General features: G+C 38.4%; 1 protein-coding gene across 1 annotated transcript in view; it reads left to right on the forward strand.

Moving 5' to 3' along the window:
- The first annotated feature begins 2536 nt into the window (after positions 1–2536).
- Positions 2537–18441, forward strand: part of LOC122815058 (vomeronasal type-2 receptor 1-like) — a 246136-nt gene continuing 230231 nt past the window's right edge. Inside the window, exon 1 of the mRNA XM_044087302.1 lies at positions 2537–3275. Within this exon, the coding sequence (XP_043943237.1) occupies positions 2537–3275 (739 nt within the window). The remainder of the gene's footprint in view (positions 3276–18441) is intronic.

Here is an 18441-nt window from a genome sequence, read left to right on the forward strand (position 1 = left end):
TTTTAACTTTGCCATTTCGCACAATTTGGGGAAAAAAAAACATTTTAATCATACTAAGCTTATATATTTCATATTGTCTGAAGTGGTATTCTCCATTGACACTGATCCATGGAGGCTTTTCAGTTATGACATGGGCCTTAAGGCATAGTGTTAACACAAAATAAGAATTAAAATGAGTGACATACCTTAGAATGCATGCCTGTGCAAATTATGTCTATAGACAGCATATAACTTTGAACACATAAGCAGACAATGACTTCTGAATGACAGCTAAAGCATAATATGTAATAAAATAAATCTGATGTTATTAGCCAGTAACATACTGATGAGTAAAAGCAGTATTCACAAATATTATGCGCAGCAAGGTAGGGCTAGAACACAATTAGAAAGTATAAATGTAGATAAAGAGACTTGTAGGCTGGAAATTAAAATACTTGAAATTTATTACAAAACACAGATTTAGGTAAGCGCTTTCAAGGCAATTCTCTTCTTCAGACCTTAATACAGAAATAAATTAGCGCACAAGCTTTAAATAAAACCAACAACCAATAAAAATTATTGAAAAATCAGTGATGCAGCCTTCTTTTTTTCAAGAGAGGTTTTAAAGATACAGTACTGTTAAGACCAGGTGATAAATAAGCCTTAAAGTCCACTATCCACCTTAGTTCAGCATATTCAGTTTCATTGTTAATATCATCTTCTCTAAGGCTCACATTCATTTTTTGCAAGACCAAGAATTTAAAATTGTGCTGATCACCACAGTCTAAAACATGCTTAGCTAATGCATTAGTAAGTTTGCTGTTTCTGATATCATTAAGATGTTCCATCACCCTTTCCTTCACAGTTCTATTGGTTTTACCAATATAGAATACACTACAAAGATTGCACTTAGCAAAATACACAATGTTTTTAGTAGAACAATCTGCATAAAACAGAAACTCTACAGGTTTCCGATGCACATGGTGTAAAATCATGCAGGTGGACAAAATGTTATTGCATATTCTGCAGTTTCTACATGGGAAAGTCCCTCTACATTGTGAGACAAACCTGTCACATGTTTTATTCTGTTTATAGCAGAGTTTCTTTTTCAAATTCTTGCTATTTTTAAAACTAAAACTGGGTGTAGAACCGACAACGTGAGAAGAATGGACCAGTTCTTTTTAATGATGTCACATGTCTTGTAGACATCATTAGAAAAGGTAAGACATAACCTATTGACAGGTAATGAGGGGACTTGCTTATCTGGGGGTACATTCATTAAGTGTTCATCTGAGTAGTAAGGTTTGGTTTTGTGACTTTCATGTAAGTCTGCTTCAGCTACAACTCTATCAATATCAACCCTCTTGTATCCTCTCTCAACAAATTCTGTGGTGAGACGACTCATAGCATCTGTTAATTCTTCCCTGTCTGTATGCAGTCTCTTGCAACGTAAGACTTGGTTATTGACTATATTCTTAGTAATGTGCCTAGGATGCATACTGGAACGGTGAAGAATGTTGTTCTTCCTACAGTCCTTCCTATGTATCCTTGTCAAGAAGTTGCCAAAATACTTTTGTTAATATTTACAACTAGAAAGTTGATTTCCTCATTGGACTAACTAAGAGAGAAGGTAAGGTGCCCAGTGGTGTTATCAAGAAACCCAACAAATGTGTCCAATTGTGTTTCATTACCATGCCAAGCAAAAAATATATCATCCATGAAACCTTTATAAAACGTAATGTGATGCTTGTACATGTCAGAGGCATACACCATTTCTTTCTCCCATTGAGCCAGAACAATATTAGCATATGCATTGGCACACGCCGTGCCCATAGCAACTCCCACTTTTTGAAGAAAGAACTCTCTTTGAAACAAAAAAACATTGTTCTCCAGAATCAAGTCTAGAAGAGCACATATTATATTGATTTTGGTATTGCTGAAATTGCTCTCCTTGATAAGAAACTGCCTGACATTCTCAATCCCTTCATCATTGGGGATGACCGTGAATAAAGAGTTCATGTCCAAAGTAACAAAAATCACATCACTTAAATTTACAGCTTGTTGATTCTCAGCCCTGTCATAAAGGTGTTCTAAAAACTGTTTGCTATCATGAAGGACAGTAGTTATCTTATTCAACACAAAACTTAGCTGTTTTTCTACATATATAGACATTGGCTCCATGAGCCAACATCTTCCTGATACAATGGGTCAAAGGGGGGGATTACATGTATCCTTGTGCACTCTTGGAAGACCATAAATTGTTGGTATAGTTGGATGCTCTACACTAAAATAGCTAAAAAGAATATAATCTATTTGGTCAGTCATAAGCAAATCATATAAAAAGAAATTCAGTCTGTTGATAATGCCATTAACCTGAAACTTCTGTAAAATGATAATAATAATAACAATATGATATGTGCTCTTCTAGACTTGATTCTAGAGAACAATGTTTTTTTTGTTTCAAAGAGAGTTCTTTCTTTAAAAAGTGGGAGTTGCTATAGGCACGGCATGTGCCAATACATATGCCAATATTGTTCTGGCTCAATGGGAGAAAGAAATGGCGTATACCTCTGACATGTACAAGCAGCACATTACGTTTTATAAATATTTTGTGGATGATATATTTTTTGCTTGGCATGGTAATGAGACACAATTGGACAGATTTGTTAGGTTTCTTGATAACACCACTGGATACCTTACCTTCTCACCTAGTTACTCCAAAGAGGAAATCAACTTTCTAGATGTAAATGTTAACAAAAATATTTTTGGCAACATCTCGACAAGGATACATAGGAAGGACTGTAGGAAGAACAACATTCTTCACCGTTCCAGTATGCATCCTAGGCACATTACTAAGAATATAGTCACGAACCAAGTCTTACGTTGCAAGAGACTGCATACAGACAGGGAAGAACTAACAGATGCTATGAGTCGTCTCACCACAGAGTTTGTTGAGAGAGGATACAAGAGGGTTGATATTGATAGAGTTGTAGCTGAAGCAGACTTACATGAAAGTCACAAAACCAAACCTTACTACTCAGATGAACATTTAATGAATGTACCCCCAGATAAGCAAGGCCCCTCATTACCTGTCAATAGGTCATGTCTTACTTTTTTTAACGATGTCTACAAGACATGTGACATCATTAAAAAGAACTGGTCCATTCTTCTCACTGACCCCGAGATTAGCCGGGTTGTTGGTTCTACACCCAGTTTTAGTTTTAAAAATAGCAAGAATTTGAAAAAGAAACTCTGCTATAAACAGAATAAAACATGTGACAGTTTTGTCTCACAACGTATAGGGACTTTCCCATGTAGAAACTGCAGAATATGCAATAACATTTGGTCCACCTGCATGATTTTACATCCTGTGCATTAGAAACCTGTAGAGTTTCTATTTTATGCAGATTGTTCTACTAAAAACATTGTGTATTTTGCTAAGTGCAATTTTTGTAGTGCATTCTATATTGGTAAAACCAATAGAACTATGAAGAAAAGGGTGATGGAACATCTTAATGATATCAGGAACAGCAAACTTACTAATGCATTAGCTAAGCATGTCTTAGACTGTGGTGATCAGCACAATTTTAAATTCTTGGTCTTGCAAAAATGAATGTGAGCCTTAGAGAAGGTGATATTAACAATGAAACTGAATATGCTGAACTAAGGTGGATAGTGGACTTTAAGGCTTACTTATCACCTGGTCTTAACAGTACTGTATCTTTAAAACCTCTCTTGAAAAAAGAGGGTTGCATCACTGATTTTTAAAGAATTTTTAATGGTTATTGGTTTTATTTAAACCTTGTGTGCTAATTTATTTCTGTATTAAGGCCTGAAGAAGAGGAATGCCTCGAAAGCGCTTACCGAAATCTGTGTTTTGTAATAAATTTCAAGTATTTTAATTTCCAGCCTACAAGTCTCTTTATCTACATTTATACATATATTTTTTGGGATCTTGGCTCCACCAACTCTCTATTCTCTACATTTATACAATTAGAAAGTACATGCCATAACTTTAAGCCCTACAACTCAGAAACAACATACTAAGTCAGATTTGGTTCCTCAGTGCCGTCAGAAACTCACATCACTTCACTTACAAACAAGATATGTAAATGTAGTAGTGCAGTCCTGTACACGATTCACAGTGCAGACACAGATGAAGGAGTACAGGTCTCTACAGCACAGCTAGGATTGGAGTAAGTGCATATAAATAGCCATGAAATGGATAGGGGTAAGTGCACATAGCCATAAAATGTGTATATCTGCTTGCACAGTAGATGTGCTGCTCAGCATAACATGGCTTTACAATGCCATCAGCAATACCATCAGCATGTCCATTGTAAACACATCCTAGTGTTGTTATGGAGATCGGTAACAAAATAATGCATATTGCAGGAGTGCACCAAACACACAAGAATAGAGCAACAACCTACCTTATTCCTTACCACATCACAGTGCTGTAACTATTCTTCTAGAGTGGAAGGTAGGACTTAAGTACAATATATGCAAACCTATAATACTCCCTACACATGACAACTGAGCAAAAACTGTATATGAATTGCTCCCGGGTATGATGGAGCAGCAAGGACAATGGACTACCTCCATATCCTGTGCAATAATAAGTATATGTATAGTATAGTTGATTTAGATTTTGATTTCCATTTTCTAGTAATTGTTTTTTGGCAGCCACCATTATTAGACACAGCAAGATCTTAGCATGTCTAGGCAATTCCAATTCTGTATCATAGCTCAGAAAAATCATCTCCCTTGTCAGATCAATCTGCCCACCCAGCATGTCTGATAGTGTATCCCGCTGAGGATCCTTAAAGTCCACCAATTCATCGCAATCACAGAAAATATGTTCCCAATTACCTCTTTCTTCCCTGTCACACCTCCAACATTTGCTGTCTGCCTGAGGAAAAATTCTCTGGAATCTATTTGGGGATAGAAATATATATGCAAACATTTCCAGGCAAAAATCCTAAATCCTCTAAATCTCATTGCATATTTGGGAGACATACATATATCATCCCATTGTTTCTTTGTGAATTACTTATCCAATCTCTCTTCCCAATTCTTTCTAACCTCTTCTGATTGACTCTTATATAGTATTAGAGATAAAACAACTGAAACAGATCTTTAGAAAAGGGTAGGAGCAAACTACATAGGAAAAAATGGGAATTGTGGGAACAATACATACAAGGGAGTAATGACATTTAAAAGTCATCAGGACATAAATGAGCTATGTAATGTTTGACTGAAAATGATTGGGTAGATTATAAGTGATGTATAATGTTTACAACTGGGAATGTGTCAGTATATCTTGTGATGTAAAATGCTTGCAACTAGAATTGTGTCATTGTGGCTTGTTTTCAATTGTATATGTGTATGATTGCCTATGTAGTAAGTGATGGTTTAATAAAGATGTTCCTTGTTTATATGAATGTAAATTTCTCTGCATCACAAGTGATAATTCAATAAAAGTGTTGGGGATAAAAAGTATATGCAAAGTACTCTCAACAATTGATATACACATACCATTATGTGCACTGTAGATCACTTTTATGGGCACAGATTCCTGTACTGTAAGTCTAATCTGTATGTTCATATGGTCATTGATAGGTAGGGCTGTCACAGTAGCTACTGTCCCCTATGTTCTCACTGATTTGTGTCCCTCCAGATACATCATCGAAAATATCCCATGCAATGGCTGTCACTAATGCAGGACATAACAACTGTGCAGTATGTCCACACCAAGGACAAATGCTGCAACCATTCCTTCACCTATTTACTACTGCCCACTAGTCAGCTTCTGTTACTCCATGACTAGCACCTTCCTGGAAGCACACCTTCCTAAAAGATATTACATAGTATGGCTGCAGTGCAGAAGTCCCATACCAGACTACCATAACAAATTCCCTATAAGATACTATACCATAGGACTACACTACAGATGCCACATACCAGACTACCATAGCAGAGCTCCAAAAAAGGTATTATACTGTATAGCCCATGCAGCAGAAGTCCCATACCAGACTACCACACTAGAGTGAATAAGGACAGCAGTGCAGACTTTGTTGTGTAAAAGGTACTATATATACTGTTCCTATGATCCTGCAAAGGTACATCTGAGAATGTCTCTCAGAGCAGGACTAAAGCTCTGAACTGCATATGAGCTGCTTCCCAAGCTCAGTGTAAAGTGTTTAATTTGTCCTCCCCTCCAATTGCCTACTCTGTGACACACTAAAGTAGTTAACTACACAATGCCCCTAGGTCACCAATTAAAAGGAACAATTTTGTTAATGATCTTATCTGGTCAAGAAACAGGTTACAAAACAGCAAATGACTAACTATATTGCCTTATGTTAGTAGACATGTCTTGCAATGACTTTAGGATCTTTCACAGAGGTGCATACAAGTAACAGTGGACTAAACATTACATCCACAAACCATTGAAGCTGCACCACTTCATTCCAAATACAAGAGATAACTGTAAAGGGTGGATCACACTGTCATCATTGTAGGAGGACTGTGTGAGGAGATGTGTCACCATGTCCCCAGTGTAAATTAGCAAACATTCTCATCACATTTCATATGCAGTACAGATAAGGTTGCCATTTACAGATACATAGGTAAGTATGTTAAGGAGAGACAAAATGATCAATATCAGATGGTGAATCACACTACATTTGGTTTTCTATCCTAAAGACAATGTGCACAAACCATTTACAGGACTGTACATAATCTTTAATCTTTATGAATCCATAATCCTGATTTATAGTCTGATTCAAGACTAAAATACATTCAACAGAAATGCTATACCAAGCCACCTCTGCACTAGGAAATCTAGAAAATGAATTATTCTAACAATGCAAACATTCTTTATGCTTTTCAAATAAGCACTGTACACTAATGAAACAAAATCGAGAATACTTTCCCTGACCAAACATTTTCAATATTTCTCATCACAAAATCATGCATAAATGTTCCTGGCTGTTTGCATCTCCAAGTATGACAGTTGCATACAGCTGTATAACCATTTATAGAGAGCAGTATATTATAGCTGGTACATAAATATTCATACAGTATGTGATACCATAATAAAATTAACATTCAGCAATAAAAATTACATTTTCTTAAATCATCTGTGATCAAAGATCATGTTACACCAGAAAGTTAATGCTCCAGTGAAAGGACAGTTTAGATTATAGACACCAAAATAGCTTTTTCATTCCCCGACTGCTGAAATGGAAGGACTGTTTATTTTTAGTTTGTTAAAGTGACAGTAGAATTGGTTAGTTAAAAGTTATAATGGGAGGCACAATCTCCTCTATCAGGGAATTTGGGAAGCTTGTTTCTGCAAAATAGCAGTTTGGGGCTGATCTTGCATTACTTTGGGGTATGGCAGCTTTTCAAGTATTTTGAGCAGTAATGTATCATTCATCATTGTTTATTCCATGAAATGTTACATTTATTTGGTGGCTTCCACCTGAAATTCCAAGTAGTGGAAAAGGAAGCAGTGTGTATGTAATAAAGAGTGTATTTCCTGAGTCAGAGGTTGTGACACTTAAGATTATTCCCTCTATATGAGGTACAGCAAATTTGAAGTTAGTATACAAAGCAACAATGTGAGGGTTGTAGATCTTAATGTCATTTGGTATAGTGGGGTAAAGCCCCTCTGCAAAAACATTTTAGTAACAGTAGAGTTATTTTGGTACTCTCTCATTTCCATAGATATCACAAACAACTGGCTTATCTCTAGTGCAGTCTGTATAAATTCAGCACATTATGCACACCTGTTCATTGCAGAGCAGTGTTTTACAGAGCCTTGTATTGCAATAGACACCAAGAAGGTAAATATTTCCCATAGAACTACCTGTGAAACTGTGCCAGTAATTTGGTGATTGTAGAAAAACTACTTTTAACCATTTGTGTGCCACACCATTGTAGTTCACCTAATAAAGGACCTGGAATCATGCATACATACCTTCCTGATTTCTCCACAGCCAGTTTGGTGAACAATGGTATCTTGACACAATGGTGCAATTGTTTCATGTTCACTGACACTGTTCTCATGCAAGCACATACAATAAAAATCAGGTTGTCAGAAATGCATATGGTACACCTACCACACATAGTACATATCTCACACATAGACCAACTTAATGCAATCTTCCCAAACCGCAAAGATTTCCCAGACACTCCACCTGCAAAAATTATCTGTAGCAAAGTAAAACACACTCAACACAAGCAACATTTAACACTACACATACAGCCACACCCACTGGAGACTCGACTAAAAAATCTATAAGGCAAGCCAATACAATACCCATGACTCTAGTCCTAGTGGACTTAATTGTGTGGCATACTGATGCCCTACTCAGCTAGCCGGACAAAGAGAAAATAATGGTCAATTGCTTATCAGGAGCCAGGATCCTCCAAGTTATGCATGCACTTAAGTCACTGCATCCCAGGTACCAGTATGATTCAGACAGTCCATAAAGGTATAAATGACCTGAGACATGCCTGCCTTGACTATGTGAAGAGAGACATTAGCGAGCCCTCAGAAGATGTGTCACTGGCTATTATGTGCCCAGGACTGACCACATTCTACCTTCACCAAGGATGATGCCACAATATGAACAAAAGATGATTGACTTTAATAATCGGTTTAGACGCTGGTGATTTTAAAGGAGATAAAATATTTGCGAGCATGGAAAAATATGGTTAACAGCTCTCATTGCTTTGCTAAGAATGGTCTAAAACTATCCCCTCTAGGCTTTCAAATATTAGCTAAAGCATTGTCCTAACCCATAGAGTCTTTTTAGGTAGTGCCAAATTGACTAACCTTCTAATATATCAAAATTAACAAATGGGAATCTAAAGGTGTTGCTGCAAAATGCCAGGAGTTTAAACGAGAAGCTTCACTCCCTCCAAGCCCTCCTCAGCCTGGCAGATGCAGACCTCTTTGCAGTTATGGAGACATGGTTTAAAGTCATGCAGAGAGTACCTCAGCTGTGCAAGGCTTCATTACCTTCCACACATTTAGAACAGTAACTGTACAGACAGACACTAAAGGTGGAGGTGTCTCAATCTACACCAATAACAAGCATACCTCTAGGTTGGTTAAATAGGATGATGTGCTAGAGTTTCTTCATGTACAGATTACCATAGACAAATGTCCCAGGAAATCCATAGCTCATACTTAAACCTACTGGAGACACTCAACATTCAACCGAATACCATACTCCTGTGGCTCTTTTATTGCCCCTCTCTAGACTGGGGATCCTATACAACTCCAAATTTGCAGGCACAGCAATTCCTAGACTTTGTAAACACAAACATCCTAGATCATATATTGCATATAACCCATAGAGATACAAATGTATTGGACCTGATAATCACAAATATGGGAGAATGCTGCATCCCATCCAATGCTATGTCCTCTCTGGTAAGGTCAGATTACAAAGAGGTCTCTTTTGAAATAAAAGTATATTCTACAACCCCAGGAAAGCCCGCAACAGTTAGGAGCTATTCCAATGCAAACTACTTTTAATAGGCGATAACCTCTGAAAATTCCAGACCTCTCCAAATCCAGACAACAGAGCAGCCTATGTGGAATTGTTCAGATAAATTTTAGGCAACCATGTCAGTGGCAGCAAGCAGTCTGCTGTACCTACCAGAAGTAAACCCAAAACAAACTCTAAAAATAAATCACTCAATGGAATCCAAAATTAAACAAGTTATACAAAAAAAAAGGGCATGGCTAAAATTAGGAATAGTAACACCCAAAATGTTAAAAACACTCTCTTCAAATTAAATAGACAACTAAGAGGACTAATTAAGTCCAATAAAGTCAGTTTTGAGGTAGAGTAATGGTGAGTGTGGAAGAGAGGCGAAGAAGAGAGTACAGGCAGGATGGAGTGGGTGGAGAAGTGTGTCAGGAGTGATTTGTTACAGATGAGTACCAGTAAGAGTGAAAGAGAAGGTCCACAAGAGAGTAGTGAGACCAGCTATGTTACATGGGTTGGAGACAGTGGCATTGACAAAAAGACAGGGGTTAGAGCTGGATGTGGCAGAGTTAAAGATGTTAAGATTTGAACTGGGTGTGACGAGGGTGGACAGGATCAGGAATAAGTATATTAGAGGGTCAGCCCAGGTTGGAAGGTTTGGAGACAAAGCCAGAAAGGCAAGATTATGTTGGTTTGGACATGTGCTGAGGATGGATGCTGAGTATAGTGGGAAAAAGATGCTAAGGGTGAAGCTACCAGGTAACAAGAAAAGAGAAAGGCCTAAGATAAGGTTTATGGATGTAGTGAGAGAGGACATGCAGGTGGTTGGTGTGACTGAGCAAGATGCAAATAGAGTTGCCACCTTTTAACAAGGACAAAGTGGGGCATGGGGTGTGGTCAATAGGGTAGGGGGTGTGACCAACATGACACTGGCCACACCCCCACCACATCACCAGAGTTGTTAAAGGAGATGCAGTATTAGTTATGGATACAACATTGTGACATTACAGCATACTGAAAACTCATACCATTTAAATGAAGTGAACTATTACTGCAAAAACACACATTACTCAGTTGTAACAGTAAATAAACTTTAAAGGAATAAAAAACACACTACTTATTAAACAGTCACTTGTTTATTTAAAAAGTTAAAAAAATCATAAACCAACCATTACTATTCAGAAAAAAAAAATCTACATACCACATACAAGCCAAGTATAAAATTAAGACTTTATTGCCAATTAAAGCTAAAGCAAAGAAAAAACACAAAACGACATACTGTACCCTAATACTACATACTGCACACTAGCAAATTAACACTAAACAAAGAAAAACACAAAATTACAAACTGCACCCTAGTACTTTATACTGCACACTAGTACACTAAATCACTTTTTTTTTAAAAGTGTATTTTGAATTAGATTTTATGGCTTGAAGAAGGGCCCGATTTGAAACAATATTTGAGTAAAAGTCACAACATTGCATCCGGTAATTTACACTCATCATTAGTTCAGCTTTTAACAAGTCCACACTGTATCAGTTTCACACATCTGTCCATTTACCTTTCACCAAAGAAAAAACTCTTTCTGCAAATGTGTTTGAGGTCGGCATAGATAAAACCCTAGCAATTACCGGATATAGTGTAGTCAGTTCAGGCCCTTCTTTGAAAAGCTTCAGCCACTTCTCTCCTGGGGACAAGCTTGTGTTACATAACTGTTCGAGAGAGGGCCTAATTGCCAAGTAGTCCCTAAAAAGATAATCTTCATCTACATCCTGCAGACTCAGGGCAGTGGTCACATTAAGCAAGTCACTGAAAGCAAAGGGTTCATTTAGAGATAATTTAGATAGTGCAAACAAGTAGTTGCTTTCAGTATAATCAAACCACTGTTCCAGGTATTTCACTGCTGTCTCCAAGAACACAATGAAGTCTCTTGTCAGTTTGTTAGCAGAAGTGCTATCTAATGAGCTCATAAGTGCCCTAAGTTTCCCTCCAAAGAAAGCTCCTTCAGCTCTTGCCTGCAGTTTTTGCTTAAGAGAGACCATTACACAAAAAGTTTCCATGGCAGTAAGTGCTGATTTTTCTAATGTACTTATATGTTCATTAAAATCAACAAGAACAGCACAGACAAAGTGCAAATAGTACTGGGGCAGCATAGGAAATTCATTCTCACCATGTTCATTAGCTGAAAAGTACTGCCATATCTGCCAGGGGGTCTCCTCTTCTCCCTGGGAGAGGAAATAGGACTGGAGCACTGCGAGATTTTTCACTCCTCTTTCAATGGCTGGGAGTAGTGACAGCCACCTTGCTGGCACATGTCTTAACAGACTGTCAAATTCCATGCCACAAAACTCAAGAAAGTCTTTCAAGTCTCTGGTCCTAGTGGCCGAACCTGAGAAGTGGTTGAAAAGTTTCATTACAAATACTTCCACGTCATACGGTAGTTGTGCTGCAGCTTTTTTGGCTGCATTGTGAATGATGTGGGCAACACAGTTAGCCTTCTGGAGTGATGGGCACTTTTCTTTTAATCTGGTATACACACCAGATTTCTTCCCATAGTTCACACTGGCATTATCAGCACCATAAGCTGAAATGCTGTCCCAGGGCAAGGAGTGCCTTTCCGTAATGTTGGAAATTTGCTGTGAAATAGCCTGTGCAGATTCATCAGGGTCTTCATAGAAGTCCAAATGGCCATTCACCACCCCTTCTTCTTTAGAAAAATACCTCACAACAAGTGGAAATAATTTTATGTTCCCCTTGTTGGAAGCATCTGATGAAATTGCAAATGAAGTGCCTGGTTTTTGAAGGTCATGCAGGAGGCATTCCAATGAGTGGGTCCCAAAACATTTTCGACTATGGCTTCAGCCTTGGTTCTGCCACAAGATAGTTTCTTTGCAGTGTCCGAGTCACTGTACAACTGGCTGGCCAACTTTACTGCACAGTCCAAGCTGTTATAGGAAATGTTGTGCTTAACAGCATGGAACACCTCAGAGGTTTCTGCTGCAATGATCCTAAGCTCTGGTCCCTCAAGGTTTGCATTCCTTGCCCACTTTGTCATCAGGTGAGTGGATTTAGCTTGAAGAATAGCAGTCTTATGTTGCTCAGTTGCCTCATGTCATGCGACATCATTTCTTCCATCATGGGTCACTAGAAATTCTCTCTTGCAATACCTGCAGAACGCTTTGACATCACTGCATCTCTCGATCCAGTCGAATTCTGTTTTCCAAACATCCTGCCACTTGCACATTCTCTTGCTGCTGGTTGACTGTGATGAAGCTGCTGCTCTCTTCATGCTCGAATCTGTACTTACCTGATATGCAACATATTTACCAAAACTGTGTTAGTAGGGTGCAGTAACATACTGGTGCACAGCACAAATGAACTGGCTCAAAAACATTGGCATGAGAAAGAACTGGCTTGAAAAACATTGGCACGTGAAAGAACTAGCTCAAAGACATTGGCATGTGAAAGAACTGGCTTGAAAAACATTGGCACATGAAAGAACTGGCTAGAAAAACATTGGCATGAGAAAGAACTGTCTTGAAAAACATTGGCATGAGAAAGAACTGGCTCGAAAAACATTGGCATGAGAAAGAAATGGCTTGAAAAACATTGGCATGAGAAAGAATTGGCTTGAAAAACATTGGCATGAGAAATAACTGGCTTGAAAAACATTGGCATGTGAAAAGAACTGGCTTGAAAAACACTGGCATGCGAAAGAACTGGCTCAAAAAACACTGGCACACGAAATAACTGTCTCAAAAAACATTGGCATGAGAAAGAACTGGCTTGAAAAACATTGGCATGAGAAAGAACTGGCTTGAAAAACATTGGCATGAGAAAGAAAAAAAAACAGGAAAAAGTCTGTAAACATTTTAACTTTTAAAAATACAAGAGAAGTAATATAAACTACAATGTACAACAGACTCCATGGGCTCCTTTTCTCTCAAAACATAGCAATTAAGAGTAATTTACCCACCACAGCAATGCAATAAACAGGCCCAAGCAAAAGCAGCACACCCATATGCACATTACAAGCAAAGCAGTACATTTTAACCTTATTAAAATGCATAATAAATTAAATGCACACATTTACAAGTATAAATGAAAACAATCTTGAAACAGCTTCGGCAAATTGGCAACATGTACCTACTAGAATAATAAATGCATTACATTAACTGTTAACATTCCCCCCTCAAAAAGTAGACTTGTACCATATACACATTGACTTGCAGGAACTAACAGGAAAAATTACCCAAACAGTATATCCTAACTTCCTGAAAACAGCATTAAATTGCACACATTTCCATACAAAAAAGTGCAAACTATGCTCGAATATTTTCTATCTGCAAACAGATAATACCCAGAAAAAGCTACGACAATAGAAATACATCACACTAAATTTATATTTCACTGCCCCCCACCAGAAATAAACAACTTCTATACACAGTTCAGCCTTTTAAAAGTAATGCTTCCAAATCATATCCCCAAGAATAATAACAATTACATACACATTCAGGTTTTATACCTTTAAAAAATACTACTCAAAAATCTCAAAATAACCACTGCACAGATTTAAATATTGCGTACTGCACCCCCATCTACCTCTAAACATTAAAAAAAATTAAACCACAGTATATTCCCATTTTAAACTACTACTCAAAAATCTCAAAATAACCACTGCACAGATTTAAATACTGCATACTACATCCCCATCTACCTCTAAACATTAAAAACTTAAATAAAGCACAATATTCACATTTTAAATAACTAAAGCCACAAAATGCTATTATGTACTTACCACTTTCACAGTTTTTGCTGAGCTAGCTTGCTTCCTTCCTGCTGGAATGGCTCAAGTGGCTGGGCTGGCTGGCAGACTCCCTTGCTGGCTAGCAGGCTCCCTCCCTTGCAGGCTGGCTGGCTTCTTTGCCTGCTGGCTGGCTGGCTGGCTTCTTTGCTGGCTGGCTGGCTGGCTTGCTGGCTTGCTGGCTGGCTTGCCGGCGAAATAGAATTTGCAGATCTTTTTCGTTCGCAGCTGTAGAGCTTAGTGCTCTACAGCTGCGACCTTTATTGGGCTCCACTTAGTACATCCCTGCCCCCTCCAGTCCCTGCAGCCAATTGCTGTTGCATTACACCACCCGGACCTAGCAGGGAATCCCTCTAACTGTAGGTCCGGGTGGTGACATAGCCACATTGCCATGGAAAAACCAGAAGTATTTTCAGTTTTTCCACGGCAATTGAATTCACGATCGGGGAAAACAGGACTTTTAAAGTCCCACTCTTGCTGAATGCAGGAAGCGGGATGAGAGGGCTCAACCCGTGAATGTCCCACTAACAATGGGATGGGTGGCAACCGTAGATGCAAAGGACAGGAAGAAATGGAAACAGATGATCCGCTGTAGCGACCCCTAATGGGAACAGCCGAAAGAAGATGATGAAAGTCAGTTTTGAGGTAAAATTAGCTTCCCAGGCCAAGGACAACCATAAGGCCTTCTTTAGTTATGCCAGAAACCTCAAAAGCAGCACAAAAGAGAGTGTCAAACTGGTTGCAAATGGAGCCATATTCACAATGCTGGAAGATATAGCAAATCTAATGGCTGACAAATTCAGTTCCAGAATTACCCCCACAACTCACTCCTGGCCATCTCCCACAGAATACCATCTAACATAACTCTTCCATCTATCAATAGGGAGCAGGTCCTAGCTGCGATCTCTAGAGTGCAGTGGGTTCATGTAGTTTAAAGATTCCCTGTGGGATGCACTGTCAGAGATGATGGGTGGGCAGACTGGTGTGACAAGGGAGATGATTTTTCTGAGCTATGATAAAGAATCAAAATTGCCTAGACGAGATAAGCCCTTGCTGTGTCTAATTATGGTGGCTGCCAAAAAAAGCAATTACTAGAAAATGGAAATCAAAATCTAAACCAACTTTATTAGAAGTAGCAAATATAGTATCAGAGATAAAACAACTGGAACTGAGTTCTTTAGAAAAGGGTAGGAGCAAACTACACAGGAAAAAAGGGAATTGCGGGAACAATACTTACAGGGAAGGAATGACGTTTAAAAGAAGGCAAGACTTAAATGAGCTATGTAACATTTGACTGAAAATGATTGGATAAATTATAAGTGATGTATAATGTTTGCATCTGGGAGAGTGTCAGTATGATTTGTGATGTAAAATGCCTGCAACTTGGATTATATCAGTGTGGTTTCTTTTCATTTATATAAATGTATGATTGCTTATGTTGTAAGTGATGGTTTAATAACGATATTTCTTGTTTTAAAAAAAAAGAACAGGAATTCAATAATTCATGCAGTGTTGCTCAGGTTATATGATAAATAGCAATGTAAGTGAAGTATAATGTTTGTTAAAGTTAATTTGTTAATACAGTTCAATTACTTTTGTATAAATGTAAATTTGCCTATGTCACAAGTCATAATTCAATAAAGGTGTTAAAAATAGGCCAAAAGTACAGCTTCAGTGGGCCAGGATGCCTCCTAAATAGCCTGAAATATGACCGATCAGGGCCACTGGAATCAATGTTCAACTATAGCCTTCAAACAGGCTTTGTGCCATGCGAATGGAGAACTGCAGCAGTCATCCCTCTACAGAAGGGCGGACCATCAAAAATATCCTGGGAATTACAGACCCATTAGTCTGATTTGTCTCATATGTAAAGCCATGGAAATAATTATCATGCAAATAATTAACAATGACGTAGGAAACCTTATGACACTGACCCCACCCAGTTTGTTTTCATTAAAGGCAGGTCATGCCTACTAAACCTGGTGGACTTCTTTGAGATGGTCACGAAGGCAATGAACGAGGGCAAAATGGTGCATATGCCTACTCTTACCTGGCTAAGACATTTGATAAAGAATCCCACTCAGGCATTGCAAATAAAGTCATGGAATTAGGCATGAACCCTATGTAACACTCTGAAGATCTGGCTGGCTCACAAGAGGACCCAGGAAGTTGGGATCAGCGAGACCACCTCCATGAAGAGGCCAGTCACTAGTGGAGTTCCTCATGGCTCTGTGCTGCATCTGCTCCTCTTTGGCATCTACTCCACAGAAGTCAAGGCCAAAATCAAGGGCCTCTGACTTACCAAATTTGCAGACAACTGCAAACTAGAAGCAGTCATAGAATCCCACCATGATACTAATGTCTTACAGGAAGGTCTAATGCAAGAAATGACTGGAACTTAAGTCATGGCTTAAAACTCAATGCCAAGAAATGTATAATAGTTCCTTTTGGGAAGTCAGCTACTTTGAGAAACTATCCCATTAATAAAACATGCCTAAGATTAAACCCAGTATTTAAGGCTTTGGGTATGCAAGTAGATAGTAGCCTGGCCTTCAACCAACGTGTCTCTAAGACAGTAAGTCATTTTATATCGCTCAGCTTATAAGTAGGAACATTGCATCTAGGTCCAGGCAGGTCATCATGCCACAGTGTCCAGCCCTCATCTGACCTATCATTGAGTATAACAGCTCCTTTAGTATGTACTTGACCAGGCACATGCAACAACTAGAACATCCTTAGATGTTCCTCACAAAAAGAATAGAAAGCAGAAACAGTATGCCCTATGCAGATCACCTTAAAGCCCTATCTCTAATACTCTGACTCTTACAGACTGCTGAGAGGTGATCTATGCCTGGCATATAAGGCAACTTTGGATACCACTCTGATGGACCTTTTGCATATCCACAGAACAAACAGCATCAAAAACGTGAGAGCTAAAGACCTAAACTTTGCCTACCACACAAATAGGATATGTTGGAAGACAGGTATGTATCTCAGAGAATTTCCATTCTCTGGAACAGACTTCCCATCCATGTGAAGTAGATCCCTTCTATAACTCTATTCATATGTTATCTAGTGGATGGGATATTGAAAATTCACCTGAGGTCTGGCACCTATGTCTATGATGGACAGAGGCAACCATTAAATCATGCCCTAGCTAACGTATACTATTCAGAATAACCTACAAGGCATAATAACTCATGGGATCCATTTGGGATGCATGGCTAGGCTTGTAAAGGCCCTAATGGTCATTATCCTTGTTTACACCTATGACCCTATGAGCTGTATGTTGTTTACAAACGCAGCATAGGCCCAGCTTATTTTCTGAGGCATTGGGACTCAAAATAATAAGGCTTGTAGTTCTGATAGGGTGCCATTCTTTAGCATTATGCTCTCTTCTTCAGCAGTATCAGCATCAGTCCTTACCTTCATATTGGTCACTGCCACATCCTGCATCAAGCTTAAACCTGGAATTACCATTTAGTGCTGAAAATGCATCTTCCAGCAACTGGGGATAAACCTGAATTAGTGAGCTAACTACTGTAATATGGTGTCACAGTAGTTAACATTTCTGTCTTACAGCTCAGTGTCCAAAGTTAAGTTCTGACTTCTGGTTACTGTTTGTATGGCATTTGCATGTTCTTCATATATATGTACAGGTTTTCTCTGGGTAATGTTTTTCCAAGCACTGAGAAATAGACGGGTTATCTGACTATACTAAACTGTCCATACATGTTGCATTTATCCTTGATCCTGAGGTTCATGCAGTGACTGAAAAGAATTTGGAGTAGATCAGTCAATTTTCTAGATAAATATAACATTAATCTATACTTTGTGATGTCTGATTATCTTGCTTACAGTCAGCAATCAGTGACTTATTTTTACATCTAGAATGCACTGGCAAGAAAAATTATAATCTGAGAACTATGGAAAACAGTTATGGACAGTGAATTTCCTGGCCTTCTTCTTCTTCTCCATTTATCAGGAACCCTAGATACAATTTGAGCTATCCACAAGTCCATGCATTAGTGAATTCTGAGGCCCCATCAAACTCACCATAAAGTTCTATATTTTGTTTTTTCTTCTTTTAACAGTACCTTTTTCAAATGCAACCTCACTATATTCTATCCTTTCTGTGCTTCCAC

This window comes from Protopterus annectens, chromosome 11.part0, assembly GCF_019279795.1.
Source record: "Protopterus annectens isolate FY-2018-M chromosome 11.part0, PAN1.0, whole genome shotgun sequence".
NCBI classification, from domain to species: domain Eukaryota; kingdom Metazoa; phylum Chordata; order Ceratodontiformes; family Protopteridae; genus Protopterus; species Protopterus annectens.